The 22857-nt window shown below is 43.4% G+C and overlaps 1 protein-coding gene across 2 annotated transcripts in view; it reads right to left on the minus strand.

Moving 5' to 3' along the window:
- The window catches only part of STX6 (syntaxin 6), a 51377-nt gene extending 32207 nt beyond the window's left edge, over positions 1 to 19170 (minus strand). The window contains exon 1 of one of the 2 annotated variants that reach the window (XM_015062877.3): positions 18854 to 19156. In XM_015062877.3, the coding sequence (XP_014918363.1) occupies positions 18854 to 18888 (35 nt within the window). In that variant the 5' untranslated portion in view covers positions 18889 to 19156. Of the gene's footprint in view, positions 1 to 18853 lie in introns of both variants that reach the window. The other variant, XM_053209675.1, reaches the window with a different exon arrangement.
- Positions 19171 to 22857: the final 3687 nt, after the last annotated feature.

Raw genomic sequence — 22857 nt, forward strand, 5'->3', positions numbered from 1 at the left:
CCATACACAAAAATAAATTCGAAATGGATGAAAGACCTAAATGTGAGACAGGAAACCCTCAAAATCCTACAGGAGAACAGAAGCAGCAACGTCTTTGACCTTGGCCGCCGGAGCAACTTCTTACTTGTTCCAGAGGCAAGGGAAAGAAAAGCAAATACGAACTATTGGGACCTCATCAAGATAAAAAGCTTCCGCACAGTGAAGGAAACAACAAAACTAAAAAGCAACCTTCAAAATGGGAGAAGACATTTGCAAATGACGTATCTGATAAAGGGTTAGTACCCAAAATCTATAAAGAACTTATCAAATTCAACATCCAAAAAAACAAATAATCCAGTTAAGAAATGGGCAGAAGGGAGGTGCCCGGGTGGCTCAGGTGGTTAAGTGTCCAACTCTTGATTTCAGCTCAGGTCATGATCTCAAGGTATGTGAGATCCAGCCTCACATCAGGCTCTGTGCTGACAGCAGAAGACATGAATAGAAATTTTTCCAAAGAAAACATACAGATGGCTAACAGACACATGAAAAGATGCTCAACATCATGGAAATACAAATCAAAACTACAATGAGATATCACCTCACACCAATCATAATGACTAAAATTAACAACACAGAAAAAAACAGGTGTAAGTGATGATGCAGAGAAAGGGGAGCCCTCTTATACTGTTGGTGGAAAATAATATGGAAGTTCCTGAAAAAGTTAAAAATAGAACTACCCTATCATCAGCAATGACACTAGGTATTTACCCAAAGGATATAAGAATACTAAGAATACTAACTTGAAGCAATACCTGCACCCCAATGTTTATAGCAACATTATCAACAACAGCCAAATTATGGAAAGAGCCCAAATGTCAATCAACTGATGAATGGGTAACAAAGATGTGGTGGAATAGGGGCACCGGGGTGGCTCAGTCGGTTAAGTGTCTGAGTTTGGCTCAGGTTGTGAACTCGTGGTTCATGAGTTCGAGCCCCATGTCGGGCTCTGTGCTGTCGGCTCAGGCCCTGGAGCCTGCTTCAGATTCATGTCTCTCTCTCTCTCTGTTCCTCCCCAGCTTCCACTCTGTCCCTCTCTCTCTCTCTCTCTCTCAAAAATAAAGATTAAAAAAAAAAGAAGAGGATGTGGTGGAGTAAAAAAGAATGAAATCTTGACATTTGATGTGGATGGAGCTAAAAAGTATTATGCTATGCGAAATAAGTCAGTCAGAGAGACAAATACCATATGATTTCACTCTTATGTGGAATTTAAGAAACAAAACAAATGAACATGGCGGGAGAAAGAGAGGAAAACCAAGAAACAGACTCTTAAGTGTAGAGAACAAATTGATGGTTGTTACCAGAGGGGAGATGATGGGGTACAGTTGGAGGAAGTGGGTTGAGTAGGTGAGGTTGGAATTAAGGAGGCCACTTGTTGTGATGAGCACCAGGTGTGGTATGCAAGTGTTGAATTACTAAATTCTATACCTGAAACTAATATTATATTGTATGTTAACTGAAATTTAAATAAAAACTTGGGAAAATAAATAAATAAATAGATAGATAAATAAATAAATAAATGTGATACACATTTAAAAAAAGACCAACCACTTTTGAGGCAGCATTCTATATTGGTGTGGTAAAAATGACACTATATAACTTTTGGGAAGTACAGATAGACCTAGAAAAGAAAAAAACAAACAAAAAATTGGGGTGCCCAGATGGCTCAGTCAGTTGAGTGTCTGACTCTGGCTCTGGTCATCATCTTGTGGTTGGGGAGTTCGAACTCCACATCAGGGTCTCTGCTGTCAACATGGAGCCCATTTCGGATCCTCTGTCCACCCTCCCTCAAAAATAAATAAACATTAAAAAAAAAAAGGCAAAACTTTGCCCCCTACCAATGGGCCAACACCCATAATTTATTTTTTTTTATGTTTATTTATTGAGAGAGAGAAAGAGAGAGAGAGGGAGGAAGGGAGGGCAGAGAAAGAGAATCCTAAGCAGGCTCTGCACTGTCAGCACAGAGTCCAATGTGGGGGTCGAACTCATGAAATGGGAGATCATGACCTGAGCCAAAATCAAGAGTCGGACACTTTACCAACTGAGCCACCCAGGTGCCCCCAATATCTATCTACAATTTAAATGTTGTAATTGAATACTATTGCTTATAAAAGCCAAAAAGGAATCATTTTACTATCATATGGTGTATTGCATACAAAGATTATAATCTTCATGCACCCAAACTATGAGACCTGTTTTGATCCTTCTATGACTTCTTAACCAATTCTTCTGGGTGCACACTCAGGGTGTTTGCTACCTGTAGCTTTAAGACAGAAACTGCATGCATCCTATTCCCTCTGACATTTCAAGTACCAGAAGACAAAGCACTTACAAAATGAAGAAAGGTGCATAACAATAATATTTTGGTTTGAGACCACTCATGAGAGCTAGAACGCTGAGTGTTAAACACAGAATACAGCTATTGGGCCAGGCTGAATACACCAATGAGCTATATGGCCAACAGTGAATCTCCTCAGGTAAGTTCAGCACCCAGTTTATGAGTTAGCAGAGTTCTCTCATTGTTCCTCCCCTATCAGCCTTATACTTGCAGTGCTAATGAGAAACTCTAACATAAAATGGGGAAGGACTAACTGACATATAAATCCACTTTTAAATTTTTAGTAAGGTTTCTGGCTGATCTGGTAGAGAAGGAGGTACACACCTTCCCATAATCCGAGGTAACTGGTTTATTTGTAAGTGTTGAGTATCATCTATGATAATAAAAGAGTTTAAAGAGGTATCTATAATGACATCTCATTTTAAAGAATATAAAATTACCACTTCTGTAAAGTAAACATAAATTCCTTTTTGAGACCTAGAAGCCTTAAACCACAGAAGCCTCAGGCCAGGGCATCCCTCATTCTCCATCACCAGAACACAACCATAATGCTTGAATTAAATTATCTTAACTAAACATTCATATACTTTTCTGATCTCAGGGTTTCTTTGCACTCTTCAAAATTACTGAAGACCCCCAAAACTTAAATTGATGTGGGTTATTTATCTACGGCCACTTACCATATTAGAAATCCAAACATGTTTAAAAAAGTATCAAGTAATCAAACATGACAATGAACTTACTACATGTTAACATAATGTTTTTACAAAAAAAATAACATCTTAAAAATCCACACTCTTTCACATGTTTGCAAATCTCTTTAATATCTGGTTTAACAGAAGACAGCTAGATTCTCATATCTGCTTCTACATTCAGTCTGTGAACATGTTTTGTTGAAGTATATGAGGAAAACCCAGCCTCATGCAGATAGACAGATGGAAAAGGGAGGAGTATTTTAACAGTCTTTTTAGATAATTGTGGATATTCCTTTTTGCCACTATACCAAAACTCAACAAAACGGCCGCTTCTTAAAGGCTAGTTGCAATGTGGAACCTGAAACTGTATCAAAGACTTTTTGAACTCTCATGTATTACAATCCATTGCCCTACCTTGTATTTTGAATGGATCTTTCACCCACCCATGTCTACTTTTTTTTTAATTTTTTAAACGTTTATTTATTTTTGAGACAGAGAGAAACAGAGCATGAACAGGGGAGGGGCAGAGAGAGAGGGAGACACAGAACCGGAAGTAGGCTCCAGGCTCTGAGCCATCAGCCCAGAGCCCGACGCGGGGCTCGAACTCACGGAAAGTGAGATCGTGACCTGAGCTGAAGTCGGACGCTTAACTGACTGAGCCACCCAGGCGCCCCACCCATGTCTAATTTTATCACATGTACTGGTCATCTGGAAAATACTCGTATACTGAGTATCACAGGTCTTGAAAATGCTGAGTCTTTCCATTATACACTATCCAAAATCATATAATATCACCACCAACATCATCAGAAAAACTTAATTACTGGGAATATGTAAGGTGATAGTACTTGAGAGAAGTTTTCCAAAATTCTGTTTTTAAACAAAGGCTCTAATTTTATGATCATTGAAAATACTGTCAATTGTTTTCTGTTAAGTGACAGGTTCACTTCATTCATTTCTGAGAAAATATCTCAAGTATTTTTTAATTTTGAAATTTGAGAACATATGCAAGTTCCAGTAACAAGTTTGCCAGGCATTCTTTCAAGTAAAAATGGGATCTGTGAAGGGAAAACGCGAGCTATTTCAGCTTGCAACTCAATCACAAATTATTTTTCCTGGAGATAGCCATCTTATTTCATTCACAATATAGCAAAAGTGCTTTGGCACACTCTCATTTTGCCACACAGAATGTCAAAATGTGTACTAAGGGGATGCCTGGGTGGCTCAGTCAGTTAAGCAACTTCAGCTCAGGTCATAATCTCACGGTTCGTGGGTTCAAGACCTGCATCGGGCTCTGTGCTGACAGCTCAGAGCCTGGAGCCTGCTTCAGATTTTGTGTCTCCCTCTCTCTGCCCCTCCCCTGCTCATGTTCTGTCTGTGTCTCTCTCGCAAAAAATAAACATTAAATTTTTTTTAAAATGTGTATTAAGACTGGGAGAAAACGTTCATGAATTATATATATGATCAATGTCTTTTATCTAGAATATAATTTTTAAAAAACTCTCAAAACTTAATAAGAAAACAAACCCAACTAAGAACTGGGAGTATGGTGCCTGAGTGGCTCAGTCGGTTAACTGTCCATCTTTTGGCTCAGGTCATGATCTCACGGTTTGGGGTTTGGGAGATCGAGCCCCATGTGTCGAGAGCTCTGTTTGGGATTCTCTTTTCCTCTCTCTCTGCTCCTCCTGCACATGCTCTCTCAAAATAAATAAACTTAAAAGACATTTTAAAGAAATGGAGGGAAAGAGGCACCTGGGTGGCTTAGTCAGCTGAGCATCCAACTCTTGATTTCAGGGTCAGGTCATGATCCCTGGGTGGTGAAATCAAGCCCCAAGCCAGGCTCCACACTGAACGTGGAGCCTTCTTTAAGATTCTCTCTTTTTCTCCCTCTGCCCCTCTCCCCCAATGGAGCTCATTCTCTCAAAAACACAAACAAACAAACAAACAACAAAACCCAGAAAGAAATGGGGGGTGGGGAATGGGCAGGGGCGACTGGGGGGGGGGGGGCTCAGTCAGTTAAACATCTGACTTCAGTTCAGGTCATGAACTCACAGCAGGTGAGCGCGAGCCCTGAATCGGGCTCTGTGCTGACAGTGTGGAGCCTGCTTGGGATTCTCTCTCTCTCCCTCTCTCTTGCCCCTCCCCACCTTATGCTTTCTCTCTCTCTCAAATAAGTAAAAACTTAAGAGAAAAAACAGCAAAAGGGAAACGGGCAAAAGATGTGAATAGTGCTTTCCCCAAAGATGACATACAGATGACAGCTTAAGAACATAAAACGTCCAATACCATTAGTCATTAGAGACATGCAAATTAAATGCACAGTGAGATACCACTACACATGGCCTAAAACAAACCAAGGATGCCCAAATGCTGACCGGGTGGTGGAGTAGCCAGGATTCTCCTGCATTTCTTAAGGGAATGCAAAATGGCACAGCGACTTCGTAAAATAGTGTGGCTGTGTCTTAAAATTAAACATATGTTTACCATATAACCCAACAATCTCACTTCTAGGTGACATGAAAACTTACGTTCACACAACCACCTGCAAATTCTTAGAGCAGCTTTAGTCGTCACTGCCAAAAATTGAAAACACCCAAGCGACAGCAACTCAGGCAGTTGCACCTGCCCTGACAAAAGCTCCGGCCAGCCCAGAGCGCCCAGACCAGTTTGAGTGTGACCCCCCCTGACTCAAGCCTGGGGAAGATGGAGCGTGGAGTGACCTCCAGAAGGACCTACAACTCCCTTTCCCTCATTATAACGCTAAAACCTCCCCCAATCCCCCAATGAGGAGCGCAAGCCTCATTTACGTAACATACAAAGCTCACACAGGCAGGTTTTCTTATGGTGCAGGCACCTTACACCCACCTCCACATTTGATGACAAGGCTCCCCTTTTTAAATATTCATCCTAACCCTAAGTAAAAGGAACGCATCCATACTCGCTTGGGGAGTCACAGTTTTAGAAGTTATTCCCTGTGAACTCCTTCTTTGATGCAAATATTTCCTTTGTGCAACGACTCACCTGCTGTATTTTAAAAAAATTTTTTAATGTTTATTCATTTTTGAGAGACAGAGTGCGAGTAGGGGAGGGGCAGAGAGAGGGAGACAGAATCCAAAGCAGGCTCCAGGCTCTGAGCTGTCAGCACAGGGCCCCCTGTGGGGCTTAAAACCCACAAACTGTGAGATCATGACCTGAGCCGAAGTTGCATGCTTAACCTACTGAGCCACCCAAGTGCCCCTCACCTGCTGTAGTTTCTATCTGTGACTCATCAAGGAGTAAACTTGCAGAGAACTTTTTAGGGGAGATGTATCGGTCCCATACCTTATTTGTGAGACGGTGGTTATGCACAACTGTATCAGTTTGTCCAATCTTGAAGAACTGTACACTAAAAATTAGGGTCAGTTTTACTGTAGGTAAATCATAACTTTTAAAAAAGAAGGGTCTTGGGGCACCTGGGTGGCTCAGTCGGTTAAGCGTCCGACTTCAGCTCAGGTCATGATCTCACCGTCCATGAGTTCAAGCCCCACGATGGGCTCTGTGCAGACAGCTCAGAGCCCAGAACCTGCTTTGGATTCTGTGTCTCCCTCTCTCTCTGCCCCTCTCCCACTCATGCTCTGTCTCTCTCTCTCGCAAAAACAAACGTCAAAAAGAAAGAAAGAAAGAAAGAAAGGAAGGAAGGAAGGAAGGAAGGAAGAAAGGTCCTCAAGGATAGATTTGACACAACTAACAATTTTTACTGTTTCAGGAAGGGCATTCTTAAGGGTACATGACCTCCCCCTCCACCCCCCTACTGTGAGGGAGGAACACAACGAGTACCAAACCGGTGTAGTGCCACGGCCTGGGTTTAGGTGACGGGATCAACAGTTTTATCTGCCACAGGTTTCTGCACCATTGGTGTAAATGTGAGTACAATGGAAAAAACAAACAACACCTGAGTTTTATTACGAAAAGCATTTTAAGCCAAGGGACTCTTCTGTGAGAGGGGCGGGAACCCCTTGAGATTCAAGGACCACACTTTCATAACCATAACTCTGAAGACACTGATAGACTTGAGGGGGAGGTGGGGCACTTGCATGGATTCAATCCTAGCAGCACAGAGTGAAATCAGGGAGCTCTTAAGCATGTTCTGAAGAAGTAATCAAAGAAATGGCAGGAAACAGAAAAATGCCACAAAGCAATTCCAGGATAACATCCAACACCCCACAGGCCCAACTGGTCACCTGGCTTATTCCACTCTCAATCTCTTGTTTTTCAGTAAGTTTCACCTTTAGCTATCAGTTAGTGGCACAGACAAAAGAAAGGCAAAGTAGGCATTAGACTGCATTTCTAAGACACACGTTTCAAAGAATTACAAAAATGGGAACTATCGGCAATGGTTCAAATCTCGAAAAGCCAGAACCTGCCGTGTGTCAAGGAATCCCATTTTAACAGCAGCTAGAGGGGTCACTCAAAGTTTAAAACATCTCCCAACTTCATGTCAGCTTAGCATCAGCCTGGAAAAGAAGGCCTGAAAGGAGAATGGAAAACAACATGTGGCACAAATTCTTTTTTACGCCAAATATTAATGGTAACCAGAATTTTCCAGAGAACTTGGGATTTCTGAACGGTTTCAAGAGCCACAAGACACACCCAATAAGTGTGCAAGACTCTAGTGACACAACTCAATGAACAACCATTTGTAAATATCTGGAGGTGAATATTTAAAATCACTAGGCATCCCCAGTAAATCAATTAACAGAACAGAGGAGAGAGAGAAAAAAAAAGAGGAGTATATAACAATGTCATCTGCTTCAGATCTGTGAGGGTTTTAACGAGAAAGAAGAGAGCCCACTGAGTTTTCTTCACACTCCTTTCTCAGCAAGGGCGGGGGGGTGGGGGGGGAGGAGCTGTTTCTCTAAGAACTGACTAGTTAGGTACTTCCCCCCCCCCCCACACACACACAGAAGTCCAGCACAGCCCATGTGAACATGGCACCCTAGGAGGAGCACCACACCCCGTGAGGAGCACTTCACCCTGTGAGGAACACGGCACCCTGACCAAACAGCAGCAGCTGCTGACTTCCCAGGCAGCAGCGATCCACTTTTGTCTACGGTCTCCAAAAAGGTCAAAATCACAAAATATTGCTATCTTTTTCCTGTAAAGTCTGGTTTATCTATTTGAGGTTTTTCTTTCAACTGTGTGATGGGGACAACTGAAGTCTGACACCCAGAACTTTCCATGAGGGGCCAGGTATACCTTGAATTTTTGGAGCTCTTTGGCTTAGCAAACTTCCTGGTTAATAACAATCTGCTCACCAACAGCACTGGGAATCATGTCTGGCACCGTTTCACCAAAAACTTGCTAATTATTTTCCTAGGAATTACAGGTTTAGCTCTTGACCCAGAGAAGGTCTCCACAACAGTCAGGCCGATTTTCTGCTGCCACATCTGTTGCAGATGTTTCCAAAGTCGGTTCTGTCTTACACATTTCATGGGCAATGAGAGTCACAGTGTTGGAAAATGCTAGGGATGAAGCTCTTCCCCATCGCTGTCCACCAAATGGTCAATCAAAATCATGGGACTTGTCATATCCTAGTGGATTAAATTCCAAGAACACCAGAATGAAGGTCCTTTGCTGTAATCCACCTCAATGCCCAGGGAACTAGAGGTAAATAACTGTCAAAAGTGAAAACACAGTCTGTATCTTTGAAGAATGTATTTTTGGGGCAAAAATGAAGTCATCAAAGCTTTTGAAACCAGAGTCTTCCATTCACTATAAATAAAAAGTTGACACCGTCAGAACTAACCTAGTTTGTTTCCGAAGCCAGGCAAACACTAACCCTGTCATTGCTAGCTGAGCCTCTCCCATACAACGTTCCAGTCTGTTCCACCATACGGAAGGGCCCACCCTCCCATCCTACCTCTAGGGTTAAAGGCAATACATCCAGATGTCCATAAAAATCACAAAGTTTTCTCATCCACATCTCACCAAGTTTATCAGTAAAGTTGGAGGAAGGAGTATCTCAGCCATTAGGGATTTTGAGTTTCGCAGAATCTTCCATTCAGCTACACCAACAAGTTGTAGGATAATTGGAGCTGCAACACCCAGCAAGCAGCCTTCTGATTTCTCCTTTCTTCTCAGATCATGCTGACAGACTCTGAATTGGCATCTGTTCCAGTTACGGTGGTTGTGTAACAACCGTCCCAAAACTTGGAGGTGTAAAACAACCAGTTATTATGCTCGTGGACTCTGTGGGTCGGGAAATCGTGCCGAACACGGAGGAGACGGCTGGTCCCTGCTCCACCATGTCTGGGGCGGCAAGAACATGTGCTCCTCGGGGTCTATGCCGTCTGTCCACATGTCTCCCTCGCGGCTTCAGTACAGCTGCACTCTTCCCATGTTAGCTCAGGACCCCCAAGCCTTGTGTCCTGGGTCAGAGAGATACAGGCAGAAGCTGTGCTGGTTGTCCTTTAGGACCTGAGCTTCAGGAGTCAAGCAGTGTCATTTCCCCCTGGCTCTGTCGGGTGAGGCAGTTACAAAGGTCTGCCCAGGTTCAAGGGAAAGGATCCCAGCTTGACAGAAGAATGCCAGCTTTGCAATCAGAGAAAAGCAAATGGGGCAGGATGTATACTGGGGTGGCCACCTTTGGACAAATACAATCTGCCCCAATACCGGTATCTGGGGCAGCCCTCGTTCTGCACAACTCTACCGACAGGTTCCTGTTTCATCAATATACTAGGAAAGGCACATGGTTTCCACTCTAGTAATGAAACGCCTGTAACCATATCACCGGCCCGCCCCATATCCTACCAACCTCGTTCTGCCACCAATCCCTCGTGCAGGGTGAGAGAGGAGCTCCGGTTACTGCTTGACTTCCACACTCACATCTTTTGTATTTAAGGGGAAAAGCACACACTCTCCTTTCACTTGACCTCACTTCATTTCCAAATTCAACTGTACTGTGATACCTTTTGCAATTACTCTTGTGGGGGAGAAATTGCCTCTGCTTAGTCACCTGCAGTTATATACAATTTTGACCTCAATTTGCTGCTGCTTCCACAACTCCCCGGGGATACTACCAATGACACTGCAGGTCAAAGTCACCAGTGGCTTGCACTCGTGCTCACTTTCAAGGTACTTGCCACCACAGCCTGTTTTCTTGAAACTCTCACTTCCTTTGTTTTTGTGTCACTGTGCTCTTCTAGTTTCTACCAGTTTTCTCTTTTCTCTTCCTCCACTTGGTCCCAGTGTTTCTGAGCACTTTTTTTCTTTTCACAGAGGGAGATGAGAGAAAGAGAGCAAGCATGTGGGAGGAGGGGGAGGGGCTGAGGGAGAGGGAGAATCTTAAGCACGCTCAGCACAAAGCCCGACATGGGGCTCAATCCCATGACCATGAGATCACAACCTGTGCCAAAATCAAGAGTCAGAAGCTTAACTGACCGATCCCTCCAGGTGCCCCTCTCAGCACTTTTTACAGATTTTTTTACTCACAGGTTCAAAATGTCCCTTTAAGCTGATGACTCCCCAACTGCATTACCAACTTTAGCCACTCACCCAGGATTAATTCCTATATTTTTAGCTGCCCATAGAACCATTCTATTTGCCTAAAACCAAACTAATCCTATCCTGCCTACAAAAAAAAAAAAAAAAAAAGCAAGTATTAAAAAGATAAAACAGAAAAAACGTCTGCATCCCTTTCTAACTTCTCCTTTTCAGTCAATGGCGCCACTATCTTCCAAGACTTGAAACTTGTCTAGACGCTTTTCCTCTTAAACTTCTCACCTTGCACAGCTTCTACTGAAGCCCAATCACTGGATTTTAGATCTGGAAGGAACTTTCAAGATATCTAGTCTGCGCTCGTTGAACAAATATGAGAATGGGGCTTGGGCATCTTGGCTGTTTGCCTCAAATGCTTCTGACCCTGACTATGAGGCGCCTTCCAGCACCAAGACCTATTCAATCCCATCTTTGCTAAGCCTCCAGACAATCTATTTTCTTTGTGGAATCGGAACACCTGGGTTTGAGCCCTTAACAGTTGTTTGCCCAAAGGCAAGTGAACAGTAACTGCTAGTTAACACTGCCTCCTGATTAGGAACTTGTAACAGGAAACAGATTAAATTGAAACTCTTTCAGCTGGGTATTCCACACCTTCCTCCCCCAAACTGGCCGACTTTAATATCCAACCTGATTTCTCATTAAAACAAAATCTGTGTCACTTGGCAGGTCTCCTTCCCATCCTCCCCTTTCTCATTCCTGGCTCTAGACTTCTGCTTGCTGCTTCCCCAGCCAAGAGTCCCTACATCTCTGCAAATGAAAAGCAGACATTTCCTTAAGGCCCAGATTGAGACCCTATACTTGCTTCACTAAAATGTTATTGCCCAACATTCCCACTGGGGTCTTTACTTTTTTCACTCTCCACGGCATCTTAACTCTCTTCCAAGATCTTACACACAATGCATATTGTCTTTCGCCTACACTCCTCTGCGTTTCTGTATAGCATTCTCCAACAAGACTATAATTTCAGCCAAATATAGTATTAGGCATTGGATGAATTTGTAACAAATGTTTGCAAGGCTGTTTTTATAGTGAAACATCTGATTCTGATTTTTAAAAAGTAGAAAATGAGAGGTGCCTGGGTGGCTCAGTAGGTTAAGCATCCGACTTCGGCTCAGGTCATGATGTCACAGTTCGTGGGTTTGAGCCCTGCGTCTGGCTCAGTGTTGACAGCTCAGAGCCTGGAGCCTGCTTCAGATTCTGTCTCCCTCTCTCTCTGCCCTTCCCCCACTCACACTCTGTCTTTCTCTGTCTCTCAAAAATAAATAAATGTTAAAAAATAGAAATTAAAAAAGTAGAAAATGAGATTTGACTTATATTCAAATTTACTAGATTAAAACTACTCTACAAACAAGTGATTTTTTTCAGTGATTATACTAATAGTTTTCTCAACATTGTGAATAAAATACACAATGCCTGCCTTCAAGGAACGCACAATCTAGCTGCAGAGACAGGTGCTGGCTAGAGAACACAACACAACATACACCATACTGCTCATCTGCTAACTTATGCCATTATTTCAACATTGATCCACAGCCAAGAACCTAGAAATTATCCTTATTCAGGTGCACAAAGCCTCCCAAACAGCAAAATATTAAGGAGCCACAACATTCGTGCCTTTTACCTATAGGAGAGGCTCACTTGGTACCAAGAGACTCTCATACCCAATGCTCAATGTTGTGGTTTTCTTGGCCTCTTCCGTTAGAAGTCACAAATTCTAAAAGGTTGCCAACAAGATAGGGGGAAAAATACAGAATCCAAAACTCATCAAACAACTACTGCATGCGTCCCTACTAAATACAAAGATGAAATAGGATTCAAATACGGTATTTTTTTCACCTCACAATTTAGTACAGATTTCTTAAAATGAGAATCCCAGTACTATTAAGAGATTAAGGGAAATGGGTGGGGTGAGGGACAGAGTGGAGATAGGGGTGTATTCTGGAGGGCAATCCGGTAGTATGTACCAAAAACTTTAAAAATGTGCATACTGTCTGGAGTACCTGAGTGGCTCAGTCGGTTAAGCAGCCGACTTCAGCTTGGGTCATGATCTCAGGATCTGTGGGTTCAAGCCCTGCATCGGGCTCGGTGCTGACAGCTCAGAGCCTGGAGCCTGCTTTGGGATTCTGTGTCTCCCTCTCTCTCTGCCCCTCCCTGCTCCTCTCAAAAATAAATAAACATTTTTTTTTAAGTGTGCATACTCTCTGAATTAGCAATTCTACTACAGGAACGCAGGCTATGGAAATAATCAGAAGCAGCAATAAAAACCTGTCAGGCATTCTCTTTGCCACTACATTAATTGTAATAGTGAAAAATCAGAAACATCACAACTGTCATCCTGGGTAATAAACTATATTGAATTTGTATGACAAAATACAACAGAGTCATTAAAAGCCCTCCTCACTGAAGACATTTAAAGGATATAAAAAGTACAGATTAAAAGATTTAAAACAGTATGATTCCAATTTCTAAAACAATTACTAAGTAATATAATAATAATACACTTCTATATAAATCCCAGCCTTTCCACTGATAAGCTTATAAGCTTGAAGTTTTCTTTTTTGGTTTTTTTTTTTTTTTTTTACTAAGTTTCATTTTCTTCCTTTGCGAAATGATAACAGTACTACTACTTACTTCATAAGGATTAAAAAGATAATTCCTATTAGGTTCTTAGAACAGTGCCTGATAATATAGTAAGAGATCAAAAACTCTATTAGTAGTATTGCCTAAAACTATTAATAGAAATAAAGATCAAAAAAGACACCAAAAGGAGTGCCTGGGTGGCTGAGTGGGTTAAGTATCTGACTCTTGATATCAGGTCAGGTCACAATTTCAGCTCAGGTTATGATCTCACTTATTCACAAGATCGAGTTGGGGGCTCTGTGCTGAAGGCTAGGGGCCTGCTTGGGATTCTCTCTTTCCCTTGCTCTCTGTCCCTCCCCATTTTCTCTCTCTCTCTCTCAAAATAAATAAGCATTAAAAAAAAGACACCAAAATTTTAATGAATTATTTCTGGATGGTGGCATTTCAGTAAATTTTTTCAGGTTTATTTCTTTTGTGAAAGAGAGAGAGAGAGAGAGTGTGTGTGTGAGAAGGGGAGGGGTACGGAGAGAGGGTGGGAGAATCCCACGCAGGCTCCACACCGTCGGTGAGGAGCCTGACACAGGGCTCGAGGTCACAACCATGAGATCATGACTTGAGCTGAAATCAAGAGTCAGATCCTTAACCGACTAAGCCACCCAGTTTCCTCAATAAATGTTTATTTTCCTTTTTATATTTTTGTTTCCTAATTTTCCAAAAGAAGCATATATTCCTCTAACATTATTTTAAATGTTACTCAAAAACCAGGGTTTTCCTCTCAGAAAGGGCAGCCAATTTGGATGGAAACATTTAAAAGAGAACGTCTGTTGGGCATTTAATATGTGCCCCCAACTGCTAGGCAAGTTACATGCATTAACTCATTTAATACCTTACAACTAATAAAGCAGGTATTGTTAAGCCAATTTTGTACCTTGCTAAGACATTTTGTACAAATAGACTCAAAGAGGAGAATTAACTTGCCAAAAGTTACACCAAATAATTGATAGGTGAGATCCCAACATTGGGTCAGCCTGATCACCAAAAACCAGTTCTTTCACCAAACTTCACTGCTTCCTGAAGTCAGATAAAGAGAAAAATTACACCCAGAATCCACTTTCCCTTTCTCTTCACCCAGCTTTATTCTCACTGAACTTATCACCACCTGACATACCACATATTTGTTCGTTTCCTGTCCTTAGAATGTAAGCTCCATAACGATGGGACGTTGTTTGTTCGCTGCTCTATACCCTCAGCTCCTGGCACACAAAACAGACCCTCAATATTTTAGAATAAAAGATTCTGAATAGAGAAATGATCTGACCGTGTCCCTGTGGACACATCTGGTAGCAGTGGGAAGCTTGCTGAAGAAGTTGCTTACACGAGTCCAGGTAGGAGAGAACAAGGACATGAACCAGGGTAGACGAACCGTAACTAAAGAGGGAGATAAGATTCTAGAGATAGCTAAGGGATGGCACTGACAGAACACAATGCCTAGTGGACATGGGACGAAGGAGAATGCAGAGTCAGGAGTAGAGGGCTAAGAGGAGGAAGGCCTGGTCAGGCATTGGGAGTGAGGGGTGAGAGAGTGGGGTCAGACTGACCTCGATGTGCACAGAGTACCTGACATAATGGGAATAATCAATCTCACCCAGTGAGAACGCATGGAGAGGATCCACCAGAGAGGCTAGGTTAAGGGCAGGCTAGAGGTGATTCAGTAAAACCTGGAGTTTCAGGGACCGAGTCTGGTGGTGTAAATACCACTACGAATGTCTACTCCAGGTAGAGGCTGGCTTCATGTGTCCTAAGAGCTCAGCTGCCCCATTGTGGTCATTTTCTCCTCTGTGTTCTGGGATTCTCCTCTGAACAGGACGTTCGTTGATAGTGTTCAAACCCCACAAAACTAGCCTCAAACATCCAGGCATTAAGAACTACACATTTAGATTAAAACAGCTTTCTATCTGGTCCCCTTCTTAATCTTTCCTCACATTGATGCATCCAACACTACCATCAAATTAGTATTCCTAAAAAAAACCAAAAACTAATTTCACACCATTTCCTAGATTTAAAAATCTCCCATGGCTTCAAAATGAGACTCTCCTTGACCCTATTCTACCTATACTGTGAAATATTAACAGTGTGAGTAGAACTAGGCAGTTCAAATTTGAATCCTGGGTCTACTACTTGTTAGCTGTGTAACCCTAGGCAAATAACTTAACCCCTCTATGCTTCCTCAGGTCCTCATCTCTAAAATGTGGCTAGTACTCACATCACAGAGCTGCTCTTATCAAGTGAAAATTTTGATAGTGCTTACTTAGCACAAACTGCCTGGATAGGAGTTGCGTCCCCTAAACGTTTGTTATTATTATTACTTCCCCCAAATAAACTTCCTACACACCTGAGATGCTCTCCTTGATAATTTCTAATACACAATGCCCATCTCAGGGCCCTTGCTGGCAGCGTTCCCACCCATGAATCACTACTCCTTAAGCACCACCACCACAACCACCACCACCTTTGAGTATTTATTTAACATTTATGCTGTATATTCAAAGTGCTGGGTTGGAAGTACAGGAAAAATAAACAGCCCCAACCCTCAGAGCTCATAGTCTAATAATGAAAGACAGCCAGAGGAAGAGGGGCAATAATGTGTCACAAGGGCCAAGGGAAGCACTTCCTGGAGGCAGTGCAGATGCTTACACTGAATCTTCAAAGCTTAGTGGGTGAACCAGGCAGAGTGGGTGCGTGTGAAGTAAGAGCGCCCAGTATCGGGTCAGACTCACCGTATTGAGTCTGACGTTGCGGGAGCTCTGAGCTGAGTGGGCGGAGGGGAAAGGACGGCTGGATCATGGTGGCCATGAAGTGTTTGGACTTTGCTTTGTAGGCAACAGGCAGCCACTAAAAGATGTGAAGTAGGAAACCCCTGCTTGGGTTCTAGAAGAGCTAGAACCCAATATGGGCTCCACAAGTGACTACTGAACACTTGCAATGCACCAGTAGGATGAAGGAACTGATTTTTTTATTTCAATCAATTTAAATTTAAAAACTGATACGCCATTCAGTTACTGGAAAATTTTTAAGTATGTTTGAAATATTTGGGTATGTGAATCTGCTTTTTCAACTATAAATTTAATGAAGTCTAAATACAGATCAAAGATTTCTGATGCAAATTTAGTGTCCAAATTGAGCTGTACTATACGTGTAAAATAGACACCAAATTTGAAGACCAGGTACAAAAAAATAAAATATCCCATTATAATCTTCTCTTTTATGTTTATTTTTGAGAGAGACAGAGTGTGAGGGGAGGAGGGGCAGACAAAGGGGGAGACACAGCATCCAAAGCAGGCTCCAGGCTCTGAGCTGTCAGCACAGAGCCTGATGCAGGGTTTGAACTCATGGACCAAGAGAGCATGACCTGAGCTGAAGCCAGACACAACCGACTGAGCTACCCAGGCACCCCCCATTATAATCTTTATAATAATCACATGCTGAAATATTTTGATTATATTAAAGATGACATTAATATTAATTTCACCTGTTTCTTTTTAGTTTTTAACATGGCTACTAGAAAATATCAAATGGCATATATGGCTCACGTTATATTTTAGACAGCTCTGATCCAATAGAACCAAAGGCAGATGACCAGAAGCAGGCAGACCAATTAAGAGACTCATTTTAGTAAGAGTCCAGATGAGACTCGGGCCTGAATTCACTAAATTCTACCCATCTTCAAAACCTAATCCAAGACCTACTACTATCTCTAAAAGCTTTTCCAATCATAACCATTTCTAATGAGTTGCTTTTCTCAGAACTACTGGGGCACTTAATCTTCTGTAGCATTCGCTTCAGCGCTTAATTTATCACCTGTCATTTCTACTTAATTTTGGGGTGAGTTGCTTCTCAGAACCATAGCTGCTAGGCTAAGAGCCATAACTTAGGCATCTAATTTTTCTACACCGTGCAATACATTTTCAATATTAATAAATAGAGGTACATGGCTCCCCAAATATTCTCTCACAGTCTGGAAGTATTGTGAATCTCTTTCTTCAGACACCTTAAGGGCATGAGCTAACATGATATAAAGTCAACCAACAATCCAGGCCAGTGTTCCAATACAACAGTGATATCTAATCAGTGAGCAAGCATTGGTAGAATGTATTAGATACTATCAGGAAAAAAAGGCCAAGATGGCAGGGCAATTTAGCATTTTTGCAAATTCCATTAAAAATCAAACAATTTCTGATTCTCTCTGCTTTCCACTGCCAGAGACAACCTTTGCAACCTAAGCATTAAGAACATCCCTTTAAGGAAAAGACACACAGGCTTTGATATTTAAAAATGAACCCCGAAACTAATCCTTCCAACAAATAACACATTTTCCAAGCAGAGAGCCACATATTACTAATCAATCTACAACTCGTCACTTTCCCATCTACCTTAAAGTAAGATGAAGAAACCCCTTTTAAGAAAACGTTAAGAAGTGTATAGATTTTACTGTATCATGGATAACAAAGTCCTTCACCTAAAGTACCATGTGAATTTTCTGAGAAGAATCCTTAAAAAACACAAACACTCAAGCAACTGGTCAGCTTTTACCACTACAGAAATAGGAAGCTAGTAGCAACTAGTTGCAAGCAAAGGGACACTTCGTGATTACTAGTACTGATCTTCTGGGAATTTAGTAGTTCTCAGATTTTTTTTTTTTTATGTCTAACACTTAAAACATAGAAGTGACAAGTTACAACAACATAAGAATCCATCTTTCTTAATGGCTACAAAGATAATACAACAAAGTGCAAACCAAGTTTCTACCTCCAAACAATCAAGCAATCAAAGATGGAGTCAGGACAGCTCATAGGGAAAAGTTAAGGCAGTTCTGTTCTGAAAGGCTGGATAGGAATGGGGGGAACCTGTCAAATAGCCTGGATGAAATTAGGGAGTTAAAAAGAAAGCGCTCACTTCCTTTAGCACTGTGGGAAAATCCCAGTTGCTAATATAAAGCTGAGGAAAGTTTAGTTTGGCTGATTTCATTTTGTTTTCCTTCCAACATCATCGCCGAGTTCGAACGGTTGCTTTCCTCCCCTCACATTACTCAGTAAAAACGCCCCCACTGAATTGAGTTGTCTTCCGGAGCCGTGCTCCCCCGCAGCCCAGCCTGCAAACGTGCTCAGGCGCCTCTGGGCATGTTGTGGTCTCACCAGTCTGCGGGCCAGAGCTCCAAACTCAATGGACAATGGGAACTCACCCCCATCAACGCCAACTACAAAGCTCAGGAGGGCCATTTCCCTTTTCCTGCCCAGATGCTGTTTTCCCTCCTTCGAAGTAGGGCCCCGTGCTCCACCGGAGCCCCAGTTGGGGCTAGGACGCGCGTCTCCCTCCCCACCTGCAGAGCTGCTGGTGCCCTCGAACCCCAAATAAGTTGTATCTCGGCGCACAGGCCAAAGAGGACCTCCTTCCCCAGGGGCTTGGCTGGGGACATGGTTTTCACAGTCCAGGTAGGACTGGGAAGGGATGTCTCTGGACGCTTGGTCATGGCCCTGCAGGCTAAGTCGTCCCCACTGTCCCCTCCCTAGCCTCCACTTGTCTCCCCTCCCCCTCCGGCGAGGAGAGCGGGGAGGTGCGGGCTGGCAACACGGCCACCTCCTCCTCCAGTGGAGACCGCGGGGACACTCACCCTTTCACCACAAAGAAGGGGTCCTCCATGGACATGGCGTCCCGGCCCCCGGCTGCCTCACGCCTGCTCCGTGCACCGGGCGCCCGCGCCCTCCGAGCCTCCCTCTGCCCACCACACCGGCCTGCCGCAGCCGCCGGCGCCTCGGCCTGGGGAACCCAGAGCAGCTGGCGCGCGCAGGCCGGGGAGCACGGGACCGCCGCTGGTCCAGCAATCGATCGCCCAGAAGACCGAATCCCAGTCTCCGACGCCGGCCCCCGCGCCTGCCTCCACCCCCGGCTCCTCCCGGCGCGTCTGGCAGACTTGACCCCGCCCCCGGGACCTGCGGCCTCGTCCAACCATGAACACGGGCCCGCTGCACCACTTCCGCACCCGCGCTCACGTGATCAGGGCCGGCCCCGCCTCCCGTCGGCGGAGCCTGGGCGCCGCGTCAAGCAATCCTGGAGGCGGGGCTCTGGGGTGGGTGGAGGGCCGGTGTTCCCCCGCCTCCCTACTCAGGTTTCAGGGGCGGTGCTGCTCGCTCCCCCCTTGGGGTTGGTTAGGTTTTCAAGACATACACCCCAGTACCTGATTTGCACAATCCTTTTACCTTTCCTATACTTTAACACTTGATTTTGATAACATATGATTTATAAATCCATCTCGTCCTCGACTTGCATTAAAACGAGCTCATATAACATTATCTGACTATGATAATGTTGCACAATTCCTTTATGTGGGTCTTAACTATGTGTCCCGCAATGTCCTAAAGGCTGTATGTGCGTTATCTCAATATTCTTGGGGGGAAGGAATTATTTCCAATTTGTAAATGACAAAGCTCAGACATTTCAAGATTTCCCATGGTCACACACCTGACAGGGCACAGCCATAGATTCTGTGCACTTTCCACCAGACTGGATGTATTTTCTAATGTGTGCATTGCGCAGGTGAACAGTAAGGTAATTTTTTCATACAGCATACAGTGCTTACCTGGGGAGAGCACTTTGAGGGATTAAGAAGAAACCACGTATGGCAGTTTCTTCCCAGCTATATAGTTCAAGAGCTCTTCAGATAGCATTTTGGTCAGAACAATTAGCCAACTCATTCTGTGTATGCTATATAGGCTTTGTGAACTCTTAATTGCTAATTATCTTTGAGCACTTACTGTGTGTCAGGCACTGTGCTAAGTGTTATCTCAGTTGCTCTAATAATAAGGTAATTACTGTCATTATCCCCATTTTACAAATGAGAAGTCTGAGACTCTTGGAGGTTAAGTGACTTGCTCAAGGTCACCAGTCTTTGGAGATGGTAGAGTCCTCAGAGCTAGACAAAATCCGTTTGAACCTGGGTTCTATTATTCAGTTTCTTATCTACAAAATGTGAATAATAATATTTGGCTTGTGGATTATTGTGAATGTTAAATAAAAATGCATGTAAACCCCAAGGCCCCCAAAGAGTGAGGCAGCACTTGTAAAGGTGTGACCAAACCAATGTGAGTTTGCTCCCAGGTGAGTCCCAAACTGCACCATGTTGAGTAGTTGCTCAAAGAAAACTTTAATTTGCAGCAAATAAGAAAGGGCTTCCAAAGTGATGGCTCCCCAAGAGAGGGTGAATGAGTTGATTTTGTTCTAAGCTAGGATGAATATTTAGATAGGGAAGCCTCATCATCGTACGTGGAGGCAGGCATAAGGTTGCCCATGCACCTTAAGGAAACATGCCCTATATGGACATTGTATGTTATGTAAATGAGTCTGAGGCTCCTCCTTGGGCAGATATTTTAGTATTATAATGTCATAAAGGTAGTTGTAGGTCATTCCAGAGGTTACTCCATGGTCCATGTTCTCAGGCACAAGGTTGGGGCGGGGGTGGGGGTGGGGCGCGTGGTTAGCTCAAAAGGGCTTGGTGGTCTGGGCCAGTGGGCATTCTCTTCAGGGCTGTCAGGAGTGCTTTTGGGTTTCATTTGCCTGAGTTAAGAGGTAAGCCAGAAAAAAGAGCTCAAGGAAAAATGTAAGACAAAGGTTAGTGAGTACAGGCAGGTGGGCAATAAATGTCAGGTCTTGGGGTCTAGCGGGTGACAAAGGGAGAGGAAGGGGTGAATCTGATAGATGTTTTCTAGGAAAGACAAAAAAAAGGACACCTAGACATGAGAGATTAAGTGAGGCTAGGGAGCCAAGAGGTGAAAGGCTCTGTGCTTCTTAGACCCTGCAGGGTCTCCTGTAGGAGCAGTGAGGTCAGATGTGGGGAAGAGAAGCTTTCGGGAGACAACCATTTAATTTGGCTATGGACATACTGAGATGGGGAGGTGAAAAAGGATCATTTTTCATTCATTCAACAAGCACGTGTAATTAAAGGGCAGATGAGAATACTGAGTAAGAGCCATATGTGGAGCCAGGTTGCTCCAGTTCAAATCCCAGTTCTGCTGCTTCCTGACTATGGTGTCTTTAACACTAAACTGTTAAATCTCTCACTGTCCTCATCTGTGAAATGGACCCCATCATAACACCTTCCTCCTAGAGTTTTACAAGGATTAAATGAATTGATGTGTAAAAAGCACTTAGAACAGTGCCTGGGACATGTTGTGTGCTTACTATGTGCTAGGCACTGAAGAACAGAGGTAAATAGGCTTGGTCCTTGCCTTCAAGGCACTCTCAGACCATTGGGACAGACAGGCTCCATGGAAAGGGAAGCTATAATTAAAATGAGGAAGAAACAAAGGAAGCTACTTTATTCTTTTCTTTTCTTCTCTTTTCTTTTCTTTTTTTTTTTTTTTTAAGTTTAATAGGTCCAAGGTCCTGGCATAAACAACCATTCAGGAAGAATACTCAGCAAAAAGCCATCTCCTCCCATCCCCCCACCAAAAAAAAAAAAAAAAGAATTAAAAATTCTCATGGAATAAAATACCAAAATAGTAGTTGCCTTGGGCTTGTTGTATTGACTGGGAAGGGAAACTTCCTGAGGTGATGGAAATGTTTTCTATCCTGATGGGAGCATGGGTTACAGTTAGAACTCATCAAACTGTAACACTCAGATTCTGTTCATTCTGGTGGCAGAGGCTGCAACTCCACCTCTGAGTTTTCTGTACAGTCCTGAGAGGACATCCAGGAGAACCTCCGGTCTCTGAGTGAGTCTGCAAAGTTAGGAGAGTGAGTGACAGAGGGAGCTTGCTGGGGCCCAGGCACAGGCCACTAGGCCAGGGATCCAATGAGAATGAGGATCAGAAAGTGTGGAATCACATCCTGTCATTAAGGACTCTGGGTAGACGGAAGCCATCCCTTCCCCCTAAAAGCTGTGGGAGCTCCATGACACCCCTACAAGGCAATCTCGTCTACTCCAAATGGGAGTAATAATACCCAGCCTGCTCCCTCACTAGGTTGTTCTAATGATCAACTGGGATAATGTATATGAAAGCATTTTGGAAAGAACGGGGTACTCTAAGTACCCTAAATCCTTTTTAAAAAGTAATTGAAGGGGCGCCTGGGTGGCGCAGTCGGTTAAGCGTCCGACTTCAGCCAGGTCACGATCTCGCGGTCCGTGAGTTCGAGCCCCGCGTCCGGCTCTGGGCTGATGGCTCAGAGCCTGGAGCCTGTTTCTGATTCTGTGTCTCCCTCTCTCTCTGCCCCTCCCCCGTTCATGCTCTGTCTCTCTCTGTCCCAAAAATAAATAAACGTTGAAAAAAAAATTTAAAAAAAAAATTGAAAATCGCTTCATTGTGGTAAAATACGCATAACAAAACCTACCATCTTATCCATTTTTAAGTATACAGTCCAGGAGTGGTAAGTACATTGACACTGTCACTGAACCAATTTCCAGAACTCTTTTCGTCTTTGCAAAAATAAAACTGTACCAATTAAACGACTCCCTATTCCCCCTCCCCCCACCACCTGGCAACCACTATTCTGCTTTCTGTCTCTGTGAATTTGACTGCTGTAGGGACCTCATAATTGAAAGCATATAGCATTTGTCTTTTCGTGACTGGCTTATTTCACTCAGCGTAATGTCTTCAAGGTTCATTCATGTTGTAGCATGTG

This window comes from Acinonyx jubatus, chromosome E4 (genome assembly GCF_027475565.1).
Source record: "Acinonyx jubatus isolate Ajub_Pintada_27869175 chromosome E4, VMU_Ajub_asm_v1.0, whole genome shotgun sequence".
In the NCBI taxonomy this organism is placed as follows: Eukaryota; Metazoa; Chordata; class Mammalia; order Carnivora; family Felidae; genus Acinonyx; species Acinonyx jubatus.